The 25,648-nt window shown below is 33.7% G+C and overlaps 1 protein-coding gene across 2 annotated transcripts; it reads left to right on the top strand.

Annotated features, from left to right (window-relative positions):
• The first annotated feature begins 5,650 nt into the window (after positions 1 to 5,650).
• On the top strand, positions 5,651 to 25,500 carry LOC132550104 (far upstream element-binding protein 1-like). 2 transcript variants are annotated; one of them, XM_060214118.1, is made up of 18 exons: positions 5,651 to 5,736; positions 7,032 to 7,128; positions 7,842 to 7,883; positions 10,141 to 10,180; positions 10,478 to 10,665; positions 11,524 to 11,653; positions 11,898 to 12,159; positions 12,402 to 12,449; positions 14,650 to 14,709; positions 15,056 to 15,158; positions 15,852 to 15,952; positions 17,201 to 17,387; positions 17,881 to 18,041; positions 18,301 to 18,422; positions 20,049 to 20,161; positions 21,246 to 21,458; positions 22,532 to 22,713; positions 23,927 to 25,500. In XM_060214118.1, the coding sequence occupies exons 1-17, from the start codon at positions 5,665 to 5,667 to the stop codon at positions 22,690 to 22,692; spliced, it is 2,100 nt and encodes a 699-aa protein (XP_060070101.1). In that variant the 5' UTR covers positions 5,651 to 5,664; the 3' UTR covers positions 22,693 to 22,713; positions 23,927 to 25,500. The 2 variants fall into 2 exon arrangements, with proteins under 2 accessions (XP_060070101.1, XP_060070102.1); XM_060214119.1 differs by lacking the exon at positions 7,842 to 7,883.
• Positions 25,501 to 25,648: the final 148 nt, after the last annotated feature.

Below are 25,648 nucleotides of genomic sequence, written 5' to 3' on the forward strand. Positions count from 1 at the left end.
TGGTTTTTTGTAGGCATGGCTTGATCAAATTCCCATAAGGAATGAAGCCGATAGAGCGCTGACACAGATTTCTTTCAATAAAGAAAAGTGGATGGGGTTACAGTAATCATGTCCAAACAACTCTTGACACTCGAGCTTGTTCAGAGGTGTTAAGTTTGATGACCATTTCTCAAGAAACGACGCCCTTAGAGCTGTCCGTTATTTTTTTTTAAATGGTAGTGGTGATATTGTCATTGATCAAACAACCATGAAACTCTAAATTGTCTAAGATAATTTGATGCGCTTTAAGTATGTGAGGTGCCATGAGGATCCTTAGAGAAAATAAAGCAGCTATAGAGAGGCGAGCTTCTAAAAATAAAGAGGAACTTGACCTTGACCTACAAACTCTGAAACTCGAAGATGTTTTGATGCTTTATAAGTGTGTATGAAGTTGATGAGTTGACGAGGTGAAAACTCATAAGATATCCTCACTACACAAGTGTAAGTCCATCTTGATATTTTTATGCTTTTCAGGAAAAAAATAATATCAAAACCAAGGTCTTTTAACTCTCAGTCGGTGAACTAAAAAAAAAATCTGTTCTTGACAAATATGCCTTGGAATGATTGAATTATCATGAATAATCACAGAGGTCCTACTCCTTTCTGCTTTGTCACCAACTCCACAGCCACACTAAAGGGGATACATCTACAATTGGCCACTTCCTGGCTACATCTTAATCTTTCACTTTTTCGGGGGTGTGTTTTCAAGATTTGACCAGACCCTTATGAAGAAAAATACAGTATTTCAACTTAGAGTCCGGTAGCAAGTCTAGACTATTCCACAGTATAACGAGTGTTCTTATCACGAAGCGTTTCCTCTCAGGTTTGCCCTATGTTACCTATGTTGGTAATAGTGAATGAGCATTTCAGAGTGAACTGGACAACGGTACCCTGTCTCTTCGGAGTTTCTTGAGAGACCTTTTTTACGTAATAATATCATATCTCATTTCATCCTTCCAATAGGGGTATTTGATTAGTAAAATTGATCTCGTTTAAACGCACTGGTTAGTTATCTCGTTAAGATCTATTTCTGGAAGTACATAATACCTAGTCCAGGGAATTGTGACTATCTGTTCGCGATTTTATTTTCAACTTGATCGCGGACGGTAGTTACTTCCTCCCCTTTAAAACGCAAAATTCTAGCGACCTGCGTTAGTTATAAATCATGTATTGGTGGAAGGATAAAACACATATCTACTAACATGCACGTGTGAAAGCAGTTGAATGCAGTAAACAATGTATTTCTACTTATTTACCTCAACAACTTTACTTTCAAGGATATTTTTTTTTATATTTATTTTATTTTTGCATTTTTTCATTGTATGTACACAAAGAAGTTCACACACACACGCCCTTACATACATACATACATATGTCCAACATGTATCATCATACACATTATCATCACACACATCATCATTAAACATGTATCATCATACACATCATCATCATACACATCATCATTAAACATGTACCATCATACACATCATCATTAAACATATATTCTCATACACATCAACATCATACACATCACAATTAACGCGTATCATCATACATATCATCATCATACAACACATCACCATTAACATGTATCATCATACACATCATCCTCATACACATCATCATTAAACATGTATTATCATACACATCATCACTTACATGTATTATCATACACATCATCCTAATACACATATATATCATCATTAACATGCATCATCATACACATCATCACTAACATGCATCATCATCATCATCATCTACGGATTTGTCAAATTGTGAGTGTTCATCATATATCTAATGTACAGCATAAATAATCAACTTTTTTTTATATTTATTTTATTTTTTGCATTTTTTCATTGTATGTACACAAAGATGTTCACACACACACGCCCTTACATACATACATACATACATATGTCCAACATGTATCATCATACACATTATTATCACACACATCATCATTAAACATATATTCTCATACACATCATCATCATACACATCATCATTAACATGTATCCTCATACACATCATCATTAAACATGTATTATCATACACATCATCACCATACACATCACAATTAACGTGTATCATCATACATATCATCATCATACAACACATCACCATTAACATGTATCATCATACACATCATCCTCATACACATCATCATTAAACATGTATTATCATACACATCATCATTAAACATGCATGTATTATTATACACATCATCACCGTACACATCATCATTAAACATGCATGTATTATTATACACATCATCACCATACACATCACCATTAACATGTATCATCATGCATATCATCCTCATACACATCATCATTAAACATGCATGTGTTATCATATACATCATCATTAAACATGTATTATCATACACATCATCATTAAACATGTATTATCATACACATCATCACTTACATGTATTATCATACACATCATCCTAATACACATATATATCATCATTAGCATGCATCATCATACACATCATCACTAACATGCATCATCATCATCATCATCATCATCATCATCATCATCTACGGATTTGTCAAATTGTGAGTGTTCATCATATATCTAATGTACAGCATAAATAATCAACTTTTTTTTATATTTATTTTATTTTTTGCATTTTTTCATTGTATGTACACAAAGATGTTCACACACACACGCCCTTACATACATACATACATACATACATACATATGTCCAACATGTATCATCATACACATTATTATCACACACATCATCATTAAACATATATTCTCATACACATCATCATCATACACATCATCATTAACATGTATCCTCATACACATCATCATTAAACATGTATTATCATACACATCATCACCATACACATCACAATTAACGTGTATCATCATACATATCATCATCATACAACACATCACCATTAACATGTATCATCATACACATCATCCTCATACACATCATCATTAAACATGTATTATCATACACATCATCATTAAACATGCATGTATTATTATACACATCATCACCGTACACATCATCATTAAACATGCATGTATTATTATACACATCATCACCATACACATCACCATTAACATGTATCATCATGCATATCATCCTCATACACATCATCATTAAACATGCATGTGTTATCATATACATCATCATTAAACATGTATTATCATACACATCATCACTTACATGTATTATCATACACATCATCATTAAACATGCATGTATTATTATACACATCATCACCGTACACATCATCATTAAACATGCATGTATTATTATACACATCATCACCATACACATCACCATTAACATGTATCATCATGCATATCATCCTCATACACATCATCATTAAACATGCATGTGTTATCATATACATCATCATTAAACATGTATTATCATACACATCATCATTAAACATGTATTATCATACACATCATCATTAAACATGCATGTATTATTATACACATCATCACCGTACACATCATCATTAAACATGCATGTATTATTATACACATCATCACCATACACATCACCATTAACATGTATCATCATGCATATCATCCTCATACACATCATCATTAAACATGTATGTGTTATCATATACATCATCATTAAACATGTATTATCATACACATCATCATTAAACATGTATTATCATACACATCATCACTTACATGTATTATCATACACATCATCCTAATACACATATATATCATCATTAGCATGCATCATCATACACATCATCACTAACATGCATCATCATCATCATCATCATCATCATCATCTACGGATTTGTCAAATTGTGAGTGTTCATCATATATCTAATGTACAGCATAAATAATCAACTTTTTTTATATTTATTTTATTTTTTGCATTTTTTCATTGTATGTACACAAAGAAGTTCACACACACACGCCCTTACATATATACATACATACATACATACATATAAGAAAAAAGGAGAGAAGAGACAGATTATGATAGAAAATGGTTAGATAGAGGAGAGAAAGAAGGCAGATGGCTAGAGAGAGGAAGAGAAAAAGAAAGCAGATAGGGAAGGAAACAGGAAGGAATTCAAGACTTAAATAAAACTATATAAGGCAGATGGTGATTTTAAATAATTTACCAAACTGAAAATTTGTTGGTACAGATGATGGCCATTGTCAGGGACTGGTAACCATATCAGGTTTATTGATTCATATTCAAAATTAAGTATTGAGTATCTTAATTATGTTTGAGTAAAAAAAAAACATATATCGATATAGTAACAGAGTGGTAGTAATATTAGTCGTTCATGATTTTTATAAATTTCAAGGATATTTACCGTGACCGCTACTATACGGAATCTCTCTCCGAGATTTCTGTTTTGTAATACCATTCCCGCCAATCTCACGATAGTTTATTTTTTGGTATAATTAAAGCTATTATTGCGACGATGAACACGTTTCAACGATATAAGTTACTCGTTTTAATGAGTTCATTACCATTAATTGAATCTCTTTTTAACGAGATAAAATATATGCACAAGGCTTTTCAAATTGACCGTAATTATCGTCGGTAACCTCACGACTCTGTGTGTGTAAGGACCGTGGGTTACCGACGATAATCAGAGTTAATTTGAAAAGATTATCTACATTAGTGTTACCAAGTTATGTAGTAAAATGTATAGATTACTATATAAGAACCGGAAAGGGGGAATGGGACAATTTCAATGGTTTTATCATGTGCAATATATTTTAATAGCTCAGGTATGAGCTTTATATGGAAGTTCCAAGAAACTTGTTCTTTTGGATAACATATGGTTATAAGCTATCATTGGAATCATCATCATTTTGTGCTAATGAAATTGGTAACGGAAACCATTGTCTGTATAACTGTAATAATGCATGATATTACAATATAGAAACAAAGTCATTCCAAAATTATTTTTTGCAAATGTTCAAGTTTCATTAAATGAAGGGATTCTTTTCCATTTTCAATAAGCGTTTAATTTTAAACGCTTGTAGAAAAGTTGAACTTAATATTAAGAGAAACGTCATTTTTGTAATTTAAATATACATATATAACTATGTATAATCACGTACAAGTTTCGTTTATAAAATGACCTCTTGTTTCACGCTATACGTGTGACAGAGCGAAATAAAAGAATCTGAATCCCTATCTTGTTAAGAACAACACGGGCTGTTCAGCATATCTGTATAGTGTACATTTTTTCTCTCATTAACGGTCTCTGCTGAATCTCGTGAATGACATGTGCATTTCAGGGTCATGACACTCATCGCTTGTTTTGTTGTTTCTTGTTTAATTACACCGACTAACATAAAACGCCTTTACTCAATACAATCTGTGCTGTGTTTTTTAAGGTTTGGCTAAAGGTTTTTGCAATCAATTTTTGTCTACCAACACAAATAAAGTTAACGAAAATGCAAATAATACCCCTGCTATTAATAGATCTTAAGACGAATGCTAAGATCTTTGAGTTATCCCTAAAGGAGCCCCAAAGACGTGTTACCCAAGTGCGTCATCATTTTCAACCAATCACAAGCACCTATTTCTTTTACTGCAACGAGTCAATTTACCTTTCTCGGCCGCCATCTTTGTCGTTTGCGGGAGATGGAATCAGCAGGTCAAGGATCTGTGGACGCTCAAACCGCTTTTGCTGACGCCGTTGCCCGTGCAAGACAGGTAAAATGATACGTCAATTGCCAGTGCACATACAGAAAAAATAAGATGACTATATTACAACGTTTTTGTCCATATATTTGTGCACCGGAGATATTAGTTCTTCGTGCCCGAGCTCGACCGCGTGGTCTGCGTCGGCATGTTCAAAGAAGCCATAACCCGCGTCCTCAGCCGAGTTGGGTGTATTTTGACCTACATCCATTCATTCTTGAACTTATTTCAATGCAAGACAGTTGGCTTCTATTTATGATGTCGTTATGTTTGAAAATTGTAACCTTTAACTTTCTACGCCGTTAATTAGCGAAAAACAAAGCAACTAGGACAGGAAGTCGTCTTTGTGATTTAAGGAACAAGCACCACGCGCCATGGCGTTTTCCTCGTTATTTGTCACGCGGAAGTAAATTGAGCAAGGAAGTCATCGAACACTCTGTAAATACCTTTACAATTTTTTCTTGATACTAAGCTCTAAAGGAATATCGCTTTGTGCACCCTCTCTAGAGTCATCAACGATGAAGGAGAAGAAAAAGGACAAATCGCAACCCACATTTTAATTTTTAAAAATTCAGTTTATTTTTCTTTTTTATACTCCCGTCTGCCATGATATTTTTACGGCGTAGATGTCTGAATCCACAATAACATTAAACGAGGTCTTCTATCAGCTTTGAGCAGGGATTGTACAAAAGATAAATGGTACCTTTCAGCAGGTTGGGAACGAACTCCGAAACTCGTGGCAGTCGGGCCGTTGCGAGACGGCTTTGTATATTACGACTGGTTTTTTGAAGAAATTCGAAATTTTACATCTAAAAAGACCGAAAGCTTAAACTGAATCTGTGTGTAATATTCAAGCAAAGGCGTAAATATCAATAAAATGTATAATTTTGTTACATATTTAGAGTGTACACTACCGCAAACTAAAGCATGTCTAGCAAATTCAAGACTAAACTTTTCAAGCAGTGCTTTATGAAATCTGTTAAATTACACAAGAGGGTAGCAGCCATTTCATTCATGTTCAAAGGCTGATTATTGGGTTACAGTTTGGTTGTTCCAAGTTGGTTATTCAGGTTGCATTTTTGCCAACTGTTCCAGAGCTACCATCCACATGCCAACATCTGTACTCTATGAACCGTTGGCTTGTATATTGAATTCAATCCTAATCAGTTTTACTCGAGTGAATGAATAAATTAGTCAAGTGATATAATTGACCATTACTTAGTAGATACTGTTCTCTTCCAGAAAATGGGACTGATCACAAATTAACTAAATGTTGATATGACAGTTTTCTTTGTTTTAATTAACAGATAGCTGCTAAGATCAACCAACCCGCAGCGGGAGGTGGGGATGCTTCAGTGCCCCCTACATTGAAAAGGCCATTTGATTCAGAAGGACAGGCATACGGTATGAATATAATGTTACTGAGGAAATGACTATGATTGGATATATACTCTTGTCCCCAATATCCTTTTAAGATTGTTGTATCATGCTTGTGTGTGCTTTTTTAAGTTGCCTCATGATATGGTTTTGGACTTACATTTTCAGCAACAATTTTGTCACCTAAAGGTACATTGTCTGAAAGAAAAATATACAAGGCAAAAAGCAACAAAATTGTGTAAAGTAAAGAAAATTCAAACTTTGTAAAGAAGAGTCATAAATATCGAGGGACATGCAAAACTATTCCAAAATAAAAGATACATTAAGACATCAGTCAGAGTCTCCCACTCCCTAGCTTTGATACAGTTTGGATATTTCATAACTAGAGGTATACTGTTGCAAATAGTTCCAATATAATGTAGCACAAACCTTGTTTCACCAAAAAGTTAAAAAAAAAAATTTGACTAAAAGTCATCAATTAGAAAGGGTTTGTTAATTTTGGTTGTCATGTTGGTGTAACAGAACTTTGTGCTGCTCATTGGTACACAAATCTGGCATCTCAGATGCCCTATCTACATACAGATTTAAGGACAGTGTACCTCTAAGTGCTAAAAAAAACACAGTGGTCACCTTTCTGGTCACAACAGCCAAACTGTACCAAGTCATCTACGTAAAGGCTTCACCCTACCTTCCTTCCTCGAGGGGGATACATACAACATGTGCTTTGTTTCTTTTCACAGGTGAACCAGATCAAAAGAAGAGTGTAGCTGCTATTAACGACCGTATGTGTTCTAAAACCTTGTACGATACGAACCCCACATACACTTCAGAGCACCCTCTTGATTGGCCAGACTTTCAATTAACGTTTTGTTAAAGTTACATGCCTAGGCTAAAAGTGTACTATTATACATGTGATGTGTAATTATTACATTTCATGTTTGTTTTGCTTTGAATCTATTGTCTTTCTTCATATTCATTGATCATTTTCAAATTAAAGTCCTACATTAAACAACTAAAAGAGCTTTGTTTTAAAATGCAAATCTATATTTCTTAGAAAATACAACTTTTCTTTAGTGCCAAAATGCTCTAAACTATCTGATTTTTCATATTTTTAAGTTCCATTTCTGAGCAAGGAAACCATTTCTCTATACTAGATTAAGCTTTGTATCTGTACTATTCACCATTTTTCATCTACAATTTTTTGTAGGGATAGATTTTTCCTTTTTGCATGCTAGTTGAAATTTAGTTTGTATTAACGAGTCACTGTTCTTAACAAATATTTTCCTCTTTTTTACAAGTTTTTTTCCATGATCAATATCTGTTTGAATAATTGAAGAGAGACAATGGATACACACAGGTTATGGGTGAACGTTTTCTAATGTGAACATTTTCAGGAGTTCAATCCTCATCAATGCAATTTTCATGCTTTACAACATGTGTTCTATTCTGTTTATGCATTTTCCTTCTCTAGCAGTGATTAAAGAGCTATGCAATTTTATAATTTTCATGTACTCTGATGATTTTTTTATATTGATGACTTAAAAATTACATTAAACTGAAATTGTTGTTTTTGATGTTGTATCATTAACTTTTGATGACAATGAAATTTGAATTGTATAATTATTTGATTTGACATTGAAACATTTTTGAATTGATTGATGATGTTGTGAATATGTTCATTCTGATGCCTGATGCTTGATAAAAAATGTGCATGTTTTCAATGGAACACCTTACAGATTTCAATAGTTTGAATGAGATTTTATGTTATTAACTAACACACAGTTATTGATACATTAACCTGCCAGTAGTTGTCATCTTAACCTTTGTAAAATGCATTCCGATTAAAATGTAATATTGAACCTCACATACCAAAACTTTGGATCTATTGTCATATGATCTCATGTATATATACAAAGTCACAAACTTCATTGTGGATCCAGGAAATTGAACAGTTTTGCAAAGCAAGAACCCATAGGTGATAGTTTAATTCTTTTCTGTATTTTCACATCTTGACAATAATTGTTCAATGAATGGTATGTGGGTTTTACTATCTCATTTTGATCCTGCTGTGTGAAATTATGTGTGTAAATCTTTCATCAGTCCACTTATTGATATTATTACTTGTGTTACAAGTAGATGAAAACATTAACATGATGTACATTCAATATAGCAATTAAAGTAAAGGAGAAACATCAGTTTAAAGATTCAAAATAGAATTCCTATTTCAACAGCATATTTCTGAAAATGTCTTAAAAACAATTTGTAGAAACATTCTAAATTATATTGTTAACTTCAAAATCTCTGATACTAATATAGATCATTTAGCCAACATGATCCTATGTGGAAGGTGTTAGTGATCATGATATAAATTACATAAAGCAAATTACACAGTTCTATTCAGAAATGTTGGTGAACTTACTGTGCATGTTTTTCCTCTAGATGAAATTCCTGTGTCTGTCTTTGTCTTATAAACTGCTTTTACCTAGCAAACTGAACTGAATGGTTGTTATTGATTATCACAGAATTAGGAAATTAGTTTTGATTAGCTAATATAGCTTACTTGTTAATTCTGTAGCCTTTAGCACTGGTGCTGACACATATATATTTCATCCATGTGGCCTTAAGCACTGATGCGGACACAAATGTTTTCATCATCATGCACATATTTAAATTGCGTGTAGTAAAGAAGATAATGTAGAGATGATTAAATAGTGTATAGTAAAGAAGATAGTGTGTGGAATTGATTTAAGATATTGGCATTGTTTCAGATGTTAACAGCCAACAGTATATTTGGGAAAAGAAATATTTTTAAAGAAAATGTTGGTTGAAAAATATTTATCATCCACTAGGGTGTTTTTAAGAAACCTTTCTAAATCTTTGAATATTTGAAATGGGAGAAATCTGCTTTCTGTGCTTCATAGACAGCTTGTGTGTGTGTCATTGCATGTTTCAAAGGGAGATTAAATCAAAGATTGGTTATGGGAGTGGTGGGGATTTTTTTTCTTGTTATTTGGTTCATGGTGTTTTTTTGCTTTTCAGCTATTGGTGCTCAGTTGAAAGCCCTAGCAAATCAACAAAAGTAAGTTGGGTACTTTAAAAGATATATTTTTAAAAAGTAAGATATAATCTAGGAATAGTAAGACAAGGAAATTAATTTCAACTTCTCTGATTTGTTATTTTTATCATCATTCCATTCTCATTTATATTGAATATATGATAGAGTACCAATTTGATTTGTAACCAAAAAAATTTTTTTTCTCTAAAAGTTTCAATAATTTCACATTGAAATTAAATATAGAGTGCTGTGCTTCTGTAACTGTCAAATTCTATTGCTGTCTTTGTCCTTGTTATAATCCTTTTCTTCTCCCCAATTCAGTCCTGCAGCATTAGCTGCACAAGAAGCAGCCGCCAGAATTAATCAACAGTTAGGAATCGGGCCTGCATCCCAACCTCCCCCACAGGCAGGTTTACCCTCAGGTCTATCTAACCCAAGTATACCACACAACGGTTCAGCAATGGTTATCACAGAGGACTTTGCCGTACCAGACCGCATGGTTGGCCTCAGTGAGTATTAATGTCTATTAATAAATAGCCTTTTTTTTCACATTTGCATGAGGTCCTTGGGGACAACATTTATTATTATTTGTCTCTCATCTTAACCTGTACAAGGTCACATGGATTAAAAAGTTACATGAATGTTATAACAGGGCTCTCGATCTGCCAGATTTGGGGCCGATTTCCAATGCAAAAAAGTATCTTTTTTTCCCACTTTAGACCCCAAGTTTTCCCCAATTCTAAGGAAAACACCATTATTTTTCCCAATTCAAAGGGCCCCGGGCCCCAGTCCCAAAATGGGGTGTGAAAGCCCTGTATAATGATAATTACTTTAGTTTATTGCTCAAGCTTGTTAGCAATTATATCTGTTTAAGCAAACCTTTTCCATAATATGGCAGTTGAGAGTGATTAATTGGAGCCCTGCCACATGATGGGATTTTCTTTTACTACAAAAGCTTAATAGGACATGACTGCGCAAGCTTTTAAGAACTTGTAATAAACAATATGGTGTCTTGTATGAAGCATGATGACCATTAGCCATAAAATGAAAAAGCTGCCAGATAGTGCTAGAATAATATGAAGATCGGGATAGGAAGTTCTTCTGATAATTGCATTTCACAACAAATACATGTCATTTGTCTTTATCATTGCTGTCAGTTAAAACTAATTATCTTGTGAAAACAATTTCAACTGTCGTTTTTTTAGTTCATATGTTATTGGATGAGATGAACTGCAAGTATTGAGAATATAGATGACTGACATAATATGGGGACGGGGGTCTATTATCAGCAAGTCCATTTAATTTCTGATATGTTTTACTAAGGTGTCCACTTGAATTGTTGCATTTTATATAAATTTTTGCTTCAGTCATTGGTAAAGGTGGTGAACAGATCACAAGGTTGCAGGCAGAAACTGGATGTAAGATTCAGATTGCTCCAGATAGTGGTGGTTCCCCTGATAGACCTTGTACTCTGACAGGAACTCCTGGATCTATTGCGTAAGGCTCTCTTCTGATTTATTAAGGGATTGCAGCATTATTTTGCTAATGATTTTGCTACAATAGAAGTTGGAAATCAGAAATATTCATCAGTGACATCACCATTGAAAGCTGTAAGCAGCAACAGTTTATAAGAAAATATGTATCTTTGTTACCTATTATTAAAAGTTAAACAAGACAAAACATTTTCTGATGTTGTCTCTGTTTATATCACAATTCTGTGCAAATTTATGTCCTATCATAGGTCATGTAAACAACAGATGCAGGACATCATTATGAAAGGTCAGACCAACCCTGGAGACCCAATGGGACACAATGAGGGAAACACTGTGGTAGAGATGATGATTCCTGGAGATAAAGTAGGTCTCATTATTGGCAAGGGAGGTGAGAATATCAAGCAAATGCAGGAACGGGCTTGTGTCAAAATGGTCATGATCCAGGACAGCAACATACCTTCATCTATGGAAAAACCCCTACGAATTTCTGGGGAACCCAATAAGTGTAATGTAAGTAAAGAAATGTCATTGTAGCAATGTGCGATTATTTTTTAGGCAGCTTTGATGTTGAAAGATTACCACTTTCTACTAATTTCTAAGAAGATTCAAAGTACATCTTGTCAGAAGAAAGATTACAATGGCCAATTTCAGTTTTGATGAAATAACGAGTAATTTAATATTGATATTGTACAGAACCATAGACATGGTCAAGCCATTGATTGATTATGCAAACATAATGCTTTTATTTTCAGAGAGCCAGAGAGATGGTTATGGAACTTTTAACGGAAAAAGATATGGAGGTACAGTTATTAAAATAAATTGGACCTTAAAACTATAAAGGACTATTATAAGTCAGGATATCTTCTCTATATATCCTTAGTTAAAGTTTTGAAAGCTAAGACTTTCTAATCAACCTATCTAATTTTTCCTGAAACTTTTGGGAAGCAGATGTATTATGTTTAATGTATCATATCCTGATAAGTTTTCATACAAATGAGGGCTTTACATTAACCATTGCCTGACTGCCTAGAGGAGGTCATACCTCATGTTGGTCAGGTCTGTTGTGTTTGTGGCTTACCCAACCAGGTGGATTGAAAATTGATAGTTGTTAGTGATTGTTAAATTTTATGTGTAGTCCATGCCATGATTAACCAAAGTCATTTGTGCAGCATACAGTATGCTCTTTGTCTGTGTAATCATGGTCAAGCAAGTGTTGTCATAAATCTTTCATATGTCAAGCATTTAAATAAAATTGTTTTAAAGTGTGATAGCAATCTTGACACAGAGAAATCCGTTTTTCCAGTTTAGATAATGGAAAAACCTCTGATGAATAGCTCAAAAACAGCAATATGAGTACATGTAGTAGAACAATTATGTGGTTGTCATTTAATGAAGTCTAGATCTAACAAGATATTGATTATGTAGAGACACACCAAAACTCAAACTGGTCTTTTTCTAGACTAAATAAAATGTTTCCCTTAATTCACACAATATCTTTGGGCAAGTCAAAATATCAATCTGGGTATGTACATTAGAGAGAACACATGCCTGACTGGGCCAGTGCTAAAAGATAATGTTGATATATGGTATTGTACAGTCAAACTCTGATAAAAAAAATAGTAAGGTTAATGATTTTAAAACGAATGATGGAATGTGAAAATTTGTTGAAATGACAACGTAGTATGTGTTTTGTATTGTATTGAATTTGAATTTTGTAAATGATCAGAGTGTCTGGCAGCTTTTCTCGAGGGAACTCGGGTTTGAAAAGAATGTTTGTAATTGGCAGCTTCATTCCTAATACGTGGTTAGGTATATTGTCTTGCATATATGTCCAGTCTGTCCTGAATCAGTATCGATATTCTGTTGACTATTTCGTGTATAATTATGGCCCAACTTTTTGCAATGACTATCCATGAGAAGGGTTCAAATGATTTCCATGTTTTGGGGTTCCAACGTAAATATCATAGCTAGAAAATTCATTCAATTCAGTGACATCAATCTTGCAACTGGATTTTGATCGATTTTATGATGATGCCTCAAATAAATTTGTTTCAGTGTCAAACCATTATCAATTATTAGAGCAGGGGCATTGAAGTCCGTTTGGGACTTAATTGGATAGGGATGAAAAAATTTTACTTAAATATGACAAATGTATGTGATTAATTCCTTACTTGCATTTGTGAGAGGGGGGTGGTGGACTTGTTACATTATTTAGAAAGGTAGTTTCCTTCAGGAATCCAGTATTTAATGGCACTTTACAAAACATAGCTTTGGTATAATAAGATATGAAGTGCTATGATTAACCTCCATTTTTTCAGAATAATGGAGGCATGTGGGGTGATTCGGTAAGCAAAATTTGTTTTACATTGTCGAATTTTGTTTGTTTACATATCCTTTTTCAATCTTCTGGCTAAAAAAATGCACTATGAAATGCAGCATGAAAAGAAATTGTAAATACCAGAGAACAAATACAGGAGAAAAAATTGTGTCCTCAATTTATCTCTAGGAACATCATAACATCTGTTGAGGATAAGAATCAGTTTTCAAAAACCTGATTACAAATTTGAATATTTACTTGCTTGTAAAAGAAAACAGTCGGATATTTCATTAATTGAAGTTTACTGAAGGAAACTTATCTTTAGGGCTTTAGAGCTATTAACTATGAATAGTTGGGTGTTGAAAAATATAGTACACGAGGAATATTTATGAAATGAACATACACAGTTTATGTGTAGCCTGTTATTTTTGTAAACCTTGACCTGAATCAGTGCTACATTCAGGTGAACTGTTAAAGCTGTGAAAGCAAGTGTTTTTAATATTTTTTTTGGGGGTGGGGGGGAGGAGGGGAGTAAGTGGAGGAATGGCATGGACTCGCATCTTGCTTCTCTCGGGTTTTCTTCCACATGAACAATATGTGTGGAAGCTGTTATGCATTGACTTAATGTAATACAATATTCAAAAACAGTTTTTAATTGGTCGCTATGTATGTTTTACCTTCAGCCTGGTGGTTTTAAGAACAACTCTTTTGGAAACAGCATGGGTGGGCAGCAGTCATTTGAGGCAAGTATTTTTGGAAGAAAAAATCATTACAAGTTGAATGTGCAGATTAGTTTTTTTAAGTGATTTTGGAAGGACAAAGTTTTCTACACGATCAGTTTCAGCACCAACTTTGTGGAATTTTTTTTTTTTTTTTTTCCCCTTTATTTTTCTCCCTCCTGACATTCTCGCACCTTAACTTTATGTATGACAAAGTTGCAAGATTCTAATTGAGCTTCCACAAATCTGTCAGTGTAGAGAAGAGCTACTGCAGTTAAATCCTTTAATTTGGTAAAGATAGGAAAAATATCTTGACAAAATTTGTTTGTGAATAGATATCTGATTAGTTCTTTGAATTTTCCTTTTACAGATCCCAGTACCTCGTAATCTTGTTGGAATTGTTATCGGAAAAAGTGGTGATATGATCAAGAGAATTCAGAGAGAAACTAATGCGAAAGTGCAGTTCAAACCAGGTGACTTGATTTATAGTTTGGACCCTAAAAGTTGACACATCAGGGGGGAGATGCGATAATTGATGTATTTTTCCTAATAAGTGTCAATTAGTAATATTAATACTATATAATCTTTGATCTACATATTTGTCCATAGTCTGTTCTTTTGATCAAAAAAAAATTCCACATTTTGTTTATCTAGGAAACTTTTAATGCTGCAGATAAAAACTTAAATGACAGAATGAATCAACAAAAGGGGCTTAAGAAATGCTGCTTGCAGATCTATGTGGAACTTAACACACATTCCATGCTTTTGCAACCTAGTTCAAAGTCGGCTGAGAAAATTGTAACTTTTCCTATCTAGAAAACTCAGAATAATTTAGGGATTATTGCCAAGCTCAATGAATGAATGAATCCTTTTGTAGGAGGTTTAGTAACAGAAAAATGATTGTGGATAGAGTTTGACCTTGATTTTATGTCAAATTTGAGATTAATTTCTGCTACCAAAGTGATTCAACTGAGTTACGATGCAATTTACTCATAGTTGTAAACCTTAAAGAAAACTACGTTATAATAAGGTGGGGCTGAAAATTTGATGTTTTAGCAGGAATGATACTGTCTATTATTTTACCTTGTTGTACCAGTTGATAAAGACCGGATTAACAGTCATAACAGGTTTCACAATGTTGTTTTGCTTTCGAATTTTTGATCTAGATGATTCTCGACCAGAGAGAATGTGCTCCATCCGTGGGTCATCATCAGAAATTGAACAAGCAGCTCAGTTTATTGAGAATTTACTTCAGGAAGCCAGTAATGTGAGTATTGAAAATATAAAAAATACTGATAACTTAAATGCACTTAATTAGAGCCCTTGAATACATTCTTGTGTCAGGGGTGTCAGCTTGTGCAACATAAATGTAAGGTATTCGCTAACACCACTAGGATGTGAAAACATTCAATGAGTGGGGTTTGATAGTAGACCTTGCTACAAAGTTACTTGATAAGACTTCTACAGGTATTAGACTAACTTTGATATTCTTATTAGTTTTCAAAGCACTCCAGTCATATACTAGATGATTGAATGAATATGCATCATTCATTATTGTGAACAAAATATCCATTGTTCATCCCTTATTTGTTGTGTTTAGTGTGCATGCATCTTAGGGTGCCCTTTTGGTAATGGCAGAAAAAGTGAGGCCTGGTGTAATGTATCAAGTCTTTAATGTAGTGTGCTAATTTACTTTTTAAAAGTTAGTGATGTAACATAATTTCCTTGCATTTCTTTAAGTATCACCGGAAGTCATTCAATCTCTAAAACAGCAAAGAAAGATTTTTTTTTTAAAAAGGGATAAGATAGCTTTAATCGAGAAGACTTTACAATAAAAGGATTCAAGAAGAGATCATTACGCATGTGATTTGGCAAGATTTAATTAAGGTTTATGAGATGAGACATGGTTTCAAGTCTTTTTAGAAGCCCTGAAGATGATATAAGAAACCAGTAAAAGAATATTTTCAAAAAGTGGAGAAAATTGGCACAGTTAATAAGCCCAAATTACTTGTGTAATTTGGGTGTAGTGCTTGTGCAATATTGAATGGAAAGGAATTCGCTAACACCACAAGGATGTTTTTTACATTCAGTGAGTGGGGTTTGATAGTAGACCTTTCAACAAAAGTCTTTCAAAAATATGATTTTTAAATTGTTTTTGAAATGGACAGTTGGTGTAGAAAATTGTGGGTCATATCCTGGAAGGAAAAAGGCCTTTTCTGTAATGCATGGTGAACAAAATATTCCCAAATTCTCCACACTGTTGCACACCATCACACCACACCATCATTTGCTCTTGTACTTTGCTGTGAAAATAGCCTGACTTTTCTTGGAAACTGATAAATACAACACAGAAAGATCTATTAAATATAAAGATCTACCATTAAGACACATTCTTAGACTTGTTGAAATCTAAGTAATATCATAAACTGCCCTGAATTTTTATTGTCCCCTGGCATTATTTTTTGTGGACAAGTGTGTTGGAACTAACCTTGTTTCAATTGTCTTGTTTATGTAGAGGGATAATCAAGATGGTATGGGACGAGGCCGAGGTTTTGGTCGTGGAGGAGGAAGGGGAGGTGGCCAGTTTGGAGGTCCCGGTGGTCCTGGAGGACGAGGCATGGGACGGGGTGGTGGTTTTGGAGGAGGAGATGAGACAACCTACCCTGTACCAGCAGACAAGTGTGGGCTAGTCATTGGCAAAGGTGAGCAAGCTTATTTGTGTAACTAAATGTTAATGCATGTTGGTTTTTGGGCTACATTATTTTTTGGTCAGATTTTTATGTGGCCTAAAAGGTAACATTTACAGGTCACTTTGTTGTTGCCTAAAAGAGGTTTCTGTGTCATGAGTAAGTTTCTTCAGGCTTGCAGGTCTTAAGGTTGAATGTCACTCTTAAGAGATAAGAGGTAGGTTTAAGTGTGATAATTTGTTCCCTTAACTGGTCAGAATCTAGCTTTATGTAGCCACTTCTGATTTGCTTTTAGACATGGATCTGGCTGGCAGATATTTGTTCTTTTCTGAAAAATTCATTACAGCTCAATTGAAATATTTTTCTCTTGTGCAGATGTAATTTTATGTATTGTTTCTTTAACAAAAATTCTCTGGGTCAAGATTTACTAGACAATAAAAGTGTGGAAGGAAATATGCTTTTACCAAAATACTAATGCTTTGTTTAATAATCTTCTTTGTTATAACAGGTGGTGAGACCATTCGTCAGATCAACCAGATGTCAGGAGCTCGAGTAGAGTTGCAAAGATCACCTGGGCCCAATCCCAATGAAAAGCTCTTCTCTATTCGAGCAGGGGATAAAGGACAGATACAACATGCCATTCAACTTATATGTGAAAAAGCAGGTTTGGTAAGTATAGGATGATATGCAACTTAATTTTATGTGTCCGTCTGTGGAACACTATTCTCTGACACTAATAGAAATTGTTACCTTAGTTGAATGAGGTTTGGTTGTTGATCTTACTGCAAAGAAAGTAATGAACAGACTTACAATGTAAGATTATTTTGTTCTGAAAGAACTTTTGATTTTTAGATAGAAAATTGTAACAAAAGCTGGAAGGAATGTACTAAATGCTAGTTGTATATATGAATGATGGTCTTTTCCACAGCCGCCACCATCTGGTGGTCCCGGGCCAGGAGGACCTGGGGGTCCAGGGCCCCAGGGTGGTCCAGGAGGTCCTATGGGAGGTGGTCCTGGAGGATTTGGGGATGGCTTTGGAGGGCAGCAGGGGTAAGTCTTAATTAGCTACTGAATACTTTAGGTCCTTCAATATCCCTCACTGTGACCACAGAAGGAATATAGCGTTTTGTTCATATGAATGTATATTCTCTTTTATCATCACTCTAGCAACTTAATTTCTCGGTCTATTTTACTGAAATTTCACATATTGGTCAAGTATCATAATGCCTTGAGCGAGTATGTGTTTCAGCATGCCAGTGTCAATGTTGAGGTCTCCATTACTATATAAAGAAAATCTTAGAAGCAATATATAACTTCATTATAAATGGGAGCAAGGGGATTTGTATCATTCCCAATGCCTTGTTTTAGTTGCAAGTAGATGTAAATCACAGAAGCTTACATTTGTAACATGTCTACTCCAATAACATGAGGGCTGCTGATTGGCCTGTTTTACTGCCACTACCTCAGCACTATTTGATTCTTTTTCTGTCAGAAATATGCATCTCTATGGCTTAAAGCTTAATGACAACTGTTTACTTACAGTTGAATTTGGTGCAATCAAATGGAAAGAGAATCCAGCTTCATTCCATTCACTTGTTTTACCTAACTCTTTAGTGGTGAAAGCAGATAAGTTTGTTACATCAGGCTTGAAAAGAAGAAATTATCCGTTTTTGCACAAAAGAATTTTTGATGAATTGCTTTTTCTTGTTGTATATGTTAATTTATGCAAAAATGCTTAAAGGGACTAAATGGTAAGATTTGGGGTTTTTTTCTCTGTGCATTTCGGGCAAGAGTTGAAATTAGACTATTTACAAAATTATAGCACTTTTAATGAAAAGCTGGCAAAGATCACCAGCTTCAATCTATCCTTAGACAACTTTCAATGTTGTGTCTGCCGCCATTCGATGTTTTGATCGTGAAAAGCCGAGTACATCACGTGACGTAATTTATGAAACTTCAAAGTGAATTGACTGTCTGAAGTAACCTGTCGAGTAGCACCTTGGCAAACTGTGCATCTGATTTGCTCCCCTCGCTTTCTTTCAGCTGGTGCCATCTGTCTGTCATGTCCCCCAAGTAAATTCTCGTCCTAGCAAAGTTAATTAACGCATTCTTTTCCTTTCTTTCCTTGTGCCTTCAGTTAAGCGAGTCTTAGGACCCCTACGTTTCGGTCTGGAGTCCGCCATCTTTGTTAAGATTTCTGAATTTTCCCGCATCGCGCATGCGCAAAGACATTGTTTACACTTTCCAAACAATAATGATATGAATTAGCATTGGGTCGTTCCTATTTTTTTTTTTTTTTTTTTATGTTTTTAAAAAAAAAATGGTTTTGCAAACTTTTGAATTTCATAATTAACAGAAAGTGCATAACTTTCAACATACTTTTAAATGTTATAACATGTTTTACCGGTTATGAAATGAAAATCTAACCATTTAGTCCCTTTAATGTTATCAAAATCTGAACTTTGAAAACTTGACTATCAGCATCCCTGAGAAGTTATTTGAAAGATGCTCGTAACTTTTTTGCCATGTAAACTTTTGTTTGTATGAGTACTACCTTTCCCAACAGAAATGTTTTCATTTTAAAAAGTTGTCAATCCTATAACTGTAAAGTACTTTGATTTCCGTAGATTTATGTAAATCCTTTAAAAGTTTAAATGCAAATTTGGTCTATTGTAGGCAACAGCCACCAGGTGGTCAGTTTGGGGCTCCTCAAGGACCACAAGGTGGAGGTGGTGGTGGATGGGGTGGAAACAACTACCAACAGGGCTATCAACAGCAGCCAGATCAGAGTAAGTATTACACACATGCATACACACACTGATGGTAACAAAAGAGATATATGTTCACAGTATATAAAGTCTTCTCTTATGATTTGCTTTATTTATTCAAATCTTCAAATTTCCAGTTTTATGATATTAGAATATGCTCCTGTTTTTCAGGGAGTCTTTATTTCCTCATATGTTCCTCTATCACATATCTTTATGCACAACTTGATGTGTGGACACAATAATAGAATTTCAATTTTCCAGCAAATGCTTTTTAAGTAACCAGAACTTGTTAATCCTATGTTAATCCTATATACTTTGTAATTTGGGATTATGAGAGCTACTTCTCTAAACTTTCTTTACAATTATTATAGATATGCAGTCTCCGGAATTTCCTGATAAACAAGAACAAAAAAAAGGTTTTAAGGGTTTTTTTTTTTTTTATATTTATATATATATATATATATACGAGTGAATTTGGCTTATAAAAGTTAGTCAGGTTTGGTTAAAATTGAACTTACATGTTGCTCTTTTTTGTTTCCCATTTATTCCATGAAATTGTGCACAAGATATGTGATGCAGAAGACAATTTCCCAACTAATAGACTTCAAATTTTTGTCTCCCTTTTTTCCATTGTCTCCCTTGGCATTGTTTTTTAGTAATTGGTTTCAAGTAAAGAAAGTCTCCAACAGAAGTAACAGTTTTGTAAAGCTTTCGCTTTGTAAAACAAAGGTGCTTTCAGCATGATTTGCCTGGATTACCTTGTTCGATTGATCACATGCATGAAATCTATTTTTTCACATTTTACATCAATTTCCATTGCTTTATAATATTAAAAAAAAAAGCACTGTTACTAGGTGATCTATAAGATGATGGGCAACACAAAGAGATACTTGCAACTTCAAAATAATGATGTAATGGCTAAAGAGAAAAAGATACCTATTCCTATGATATCTGATCATAATTTAATTACTGAATTTTTTTGTTTTTTCTTCCATTGGTTTTGGGTTGTAAGTTTCTTTTCATTAGGTGACTTTATGATCAAAAGCTCTAAATTTAGATGTATCATAATGAGCTTAATTGAAAATGGCTTCTTTGTTTCTCATAGATAAACAGGCACAAGACAATGCTGCAGCTTGGGCAGCTTATTATGCCCAGTATTACAATCAGTATGCTCCCAACCAGTATGGTCAAGGTGGTGTCCAAGGTCAGCAGTCACAACAACATGCACCCCAGCAACAACAGCAGCCACAACAGCAGCAGCAACAGCAGGGGCAGACAACTCCACAGCAGGGCTACACTGCTGGCACAGCAAACCCATGTAAGTAACTCATTTTAAAACACTGTTGGGGTTATTTATTCACCAATAATTCACCAGTATGCTGAGATGAAGGAAATTACACTTCAAAGTTTTGAGTTCAAATGGAACAAAAATATACATACAACTTTTGTAGAGTAAGTAAGAGGCCCCAAGAAGGAGACTGCAATATGAAGAACTTTAATATTTTGGATTTATATATATATATACATATTGCTATCGGAGAACCTTCACTTAGTTTCTCACTGTAACTAACAAGTATTGATTTTATTTATACCAGTGCCATTTCCTTGTTCTTCAGTAGAGTTGACAGTCTTGATGGTACGAATAGTAACTATGGGAACAGATTGTGTGATGATAATTTCACAGACCTGTACTGAATTATGTGAAGATTTGTTTTATCTGACAATTGTTTCCAAAGTAATGAGTCTAGTGGATACAGATAAAAGAATGAAACATTTCTTTGTAATGTGACACTCACGTGCTGCTTGCATCCCTTTAGTTAAAGGCCAAGGTCATAATGCCTTAACAGATAAAACCTAGATCATGGCCTATTCATAGACATAGACATTTGAATGATCTTTAACAAATAGACATCGATATATATATTGCCCATAACTGGGTTGAAATAAGCGTTAATGGGGAAAAAAAATTTCAGTCTGGTTAAACAAAAGTATGTCGTGTGTATAATATATATGCTAACTGAAAGTTAAACTGCTCTTTATTTGTGGCCGTCATTGTAGTTAGATCTTTATCACTATGAACTATCAAGAATCAGTGGTAACATTTTCAAGATACGGCAAGTCTCTGTTGGCCCATGTTAGCTCTACCTCCAAAATAACTTGATACACCTGAGGGAACAACTTTGTAAAAGATCATTGTAAGATTGAATGATGATAATTTCACAGACCTGTACTGAAATACTGTGTCGATTTGTTATTATCTGACATAGCTCTGTGTACTGTACAGATCTTTACAAAGGAACCTGGCTTGCTTACTAGATAGATTAATATGTACATTGTGTTTGAAATTTATATTAACTATGATGTATAATTTGACATGTTGTGTGCTTGCAGCAATCAACCCACAGACTGGTCAGGCTGATTATAGTCAGGCATGGGCAGAGTACTACAGACAACAAGGCATGCACTACCAGGCTAACCTCATCTTACAACAGGCCCAGCAACAACCAGGTGGGGCCCAGCAGACTGGACCGAGTCCTGTACAACAGCAGTAGCAGGCACATTATCAGCCTCGGGTAAGCTTTACATAAGCACAGTGGCACTAATCAACTTTTCATTGCTTTTAGATATAACGGCCAGGTTTCCTTTTACATTACTACAGGTATGTAACTCATTTTTATTTCTTTCAGCATACTGAAAGTGCCTGATTCCTCTCCAAGCTGCAGCACATCAAACACTAATATGATCTATATTTTTATTTCTAAGGTAGTTATCAACAAAGAGATGTCAAAATTTATATCTGAAGACTGTAAATCCTCTGAAACATTTTGACATGTTGGATATTATGAATGTCTTGCCAAGATAAAACTGAGCAACTTCTCATGAATTAACATTTGGATTTTAAGACAATTCAAATATTATTTCATTGAATTTTACAATATATCTTGCACATGTCAGAATGGATGAGAAACAAAACATCCCATAAATATGGTATTTTTATAGGTGTTTCATGAAGCTGATGTATGACAAAGGCGAAATGGAATCCAGCAAATTACCAAGCTTGTAGTTTTAATGATAATTATCTCATCTTGAGGTCAAAATCAAAATAATATGTATATACTGTTATTTTCTGTATATATCCTGCTTGTCGTTATGATTATGGTATGATTGAATTTCAAGGACAAGTTCACAATTTTTTGAAAATGAAAAAAGAGCAAATATTCAAAATGTTCATAGCAATCAAATTCAAAGAACAAATATTCAAAATATTCATAGCTATCGATTCAATATGTGCTGAAAGTTTACCTTCCTACAAAATTGTTAGTCTTTCAGAGTACAGTGTACACAGGCTTTCAGTGAAAAAAATCCTTCATTACATGCAATCTGCTGGAGCTTGCTATCGTGAGGTGTTTTTTAGGGTATACAACATTTAAGCTTCAATAGACAATGTGCAGGTAGTATGCAGGAGATTACTTAATATATATATATCATTTTAGATATTGAAAAATGAAAAAAAAATGATCATTGAATAAAAAATATGAAATTATTGAAAATCATGTTTTGACAAAGTTCATGGAAATTGAAAGCATATACATTTATTTTATTAAGACTGACCATGAATATTTCTGTATGCTTGAATGATTTGGCATCTTGGGGTCAAATTCTCATTTTAGATGTTGGTTATTTGCAATTTGACCTCAAGATGGTAGATGAATTATCATGAAGCGGATATGATTTGGAGACCATATTGTTATGTTTTTGTGTTTTCCTTTTCTATTTTTTGTGTAGGCCAACTGGTGGATAATTATTGGAAAAAGGGACAAGATATTATATCACTCACTTCAGACTGAATAGGAATTGATGACAGAAGATTTAAAAACTACATTATGGCTTCTGACACCTATAACATAATGATGTGCTGTTTTCCTTTATTTTCTTATTTTAATCTCCATTTAATAGTTTTGTGTTTAATATCTAGATATAATAGACAGTCATCTTTGTATCGTTATTCTTGTAATATCACTGTTTGTATCGGGCTTATATAATTATCGTATCATCATAAACAATCACTTCCTCGTTCATCGAATTCTCTTCAGTCGGTTTTCCTTGTTTTTATTGGTAACACATGAATCTAGCATCGCAATATCTCGTAGATGAAGTAACTAATTTCTTTTAGTGAACTACACATTCCAAACTCGCGTTATTATAATTTTCTCTTATGTTCATGAAATATGTTCATTGCTACTAGTTTACCTTTTATGATAATGTGACGTAAAATCAAAATATTTTTTGACTGTATGTAACATGTTAAATAAGATAGATAAGAAACAAAATATTTAGTGGACAGTATGATTGATAAATAAATTTGTGCTAAACTTATTATTGAAATATCACACTTGATGAATTTTTTCTCATGTCATAAGATACATTGTTGTTATAAAAGAATTCATGCTCAGGCGCTCACAGAACTACATTATGATTATTTAATACATTGTATTTTGAACTGAAAATCATACTTGTATGTATGCAAATTGATAGTTATGTTTAGATATAAAGATATGTGAATGTTATATTGTTTGGAAACATAAATATTGACAATAATGTACTAGGTTTATGGTTAAGTCACTGTTAAAATTTTTATGATGAGTCATTTTTGTAATAATAATGTTTAACAGATAAATTTATTCATACTTATGTAAAATGCTTCAGGTTTTATAATTAGATTGATAACAAATTGCCAAATATGTGTACGTTATAAATGTGTCCTACTACATTGCTCTATTTTTAAAACATTGATAGTCTTCGTATTATTTTTTGTGCATCTTTGAAATGATATCTCATAGTCTTTGTTTTCGTTGACCTGACCGAGCTGCCAAGTCTCTTGTATACAAATCACTAATTTTTATCCATGAATAACATTGTGAACTATGTTAAAATGCCATTGTTTGAAGCTATTACTCTTTATGATATGATAATGAAGTCGATGATGTTGATGATGATAGTTGTATAATAGTTCATCATATTTGCTTAGTAAGCACTTTGTATTTTCATGTTTTAAATGGTTTCTGTAGCATTATACCCGTCATTGGTTTTTGTCTTTGAATTAATATGCTTTTATTAGACTGAGGATTGATTGTTTAATAAATTTTTTTAGATTAATATTGTGAACATAATTAATGTATATACTTACGGCACATATATCTGTCACTACCAGTCATATTTTTTGAGCATGTAAATTTTGTGCTGTGAAATACTATGTATCTAAATGTACCCTTCAAGGGCGAATCGTGTGTACCAAGGACCGGTCTCCCCAGGTGAAGTATGACTTTGGAGGAAAATAATAAATGTTTTAAACATTGATATTTTTGCCTTATCGTTTTCTTGATCCACACATTGTCTTCATTAAGGACAATGTTGGAACAAAAACAAGGTTTGGTTAGAGGAGGCAGATGCTGGAGATGCAAAAGACAACATATGACACCTAGAAATTTGTATCATGGATTTAAAGAA

This window comes from Ylistrum balloti, unplaced genomic scaffold (genome assembly GCF_031769215.1).
Source record: "Ylistrum balloti isolate Yb309-2 unplaced genomic scaffold, AGI_CSIRO_Ybal_v1 Utg370104, whole genome shotgun sequence".
In the NCBI taxonomy this organism is placed as follows: Eukaryota; Metazoa; Mollusca; class Bivalvia; order Pectinida; family Pectinidae; genus Ylistrum; species Ylistrum balloti.

Coding starts and splice junctions, on each gene's coding strand:
- LOC132550104 (XM_060214118.1), top strand. CDS start 5,665: ATGGAATCAGCAGGTCAAGGATCTGTGGACGCTCAAACCGCTTTTGCT. Junction 5,737..7,031: donor CCGTTGCCCGTGCAAGACAG/GTAAAATGATAC, acceptor TTTAATTAACAG/ATAGCTGCTAAGATCAACCA. Junction 18,423..20,048: donor GGCTTTGGAGGGCAGCAGGG/GTAAGTCTTAAT, acceptor GGTCTATTGTAG/GCAACAGCCACCAGGTGGTC.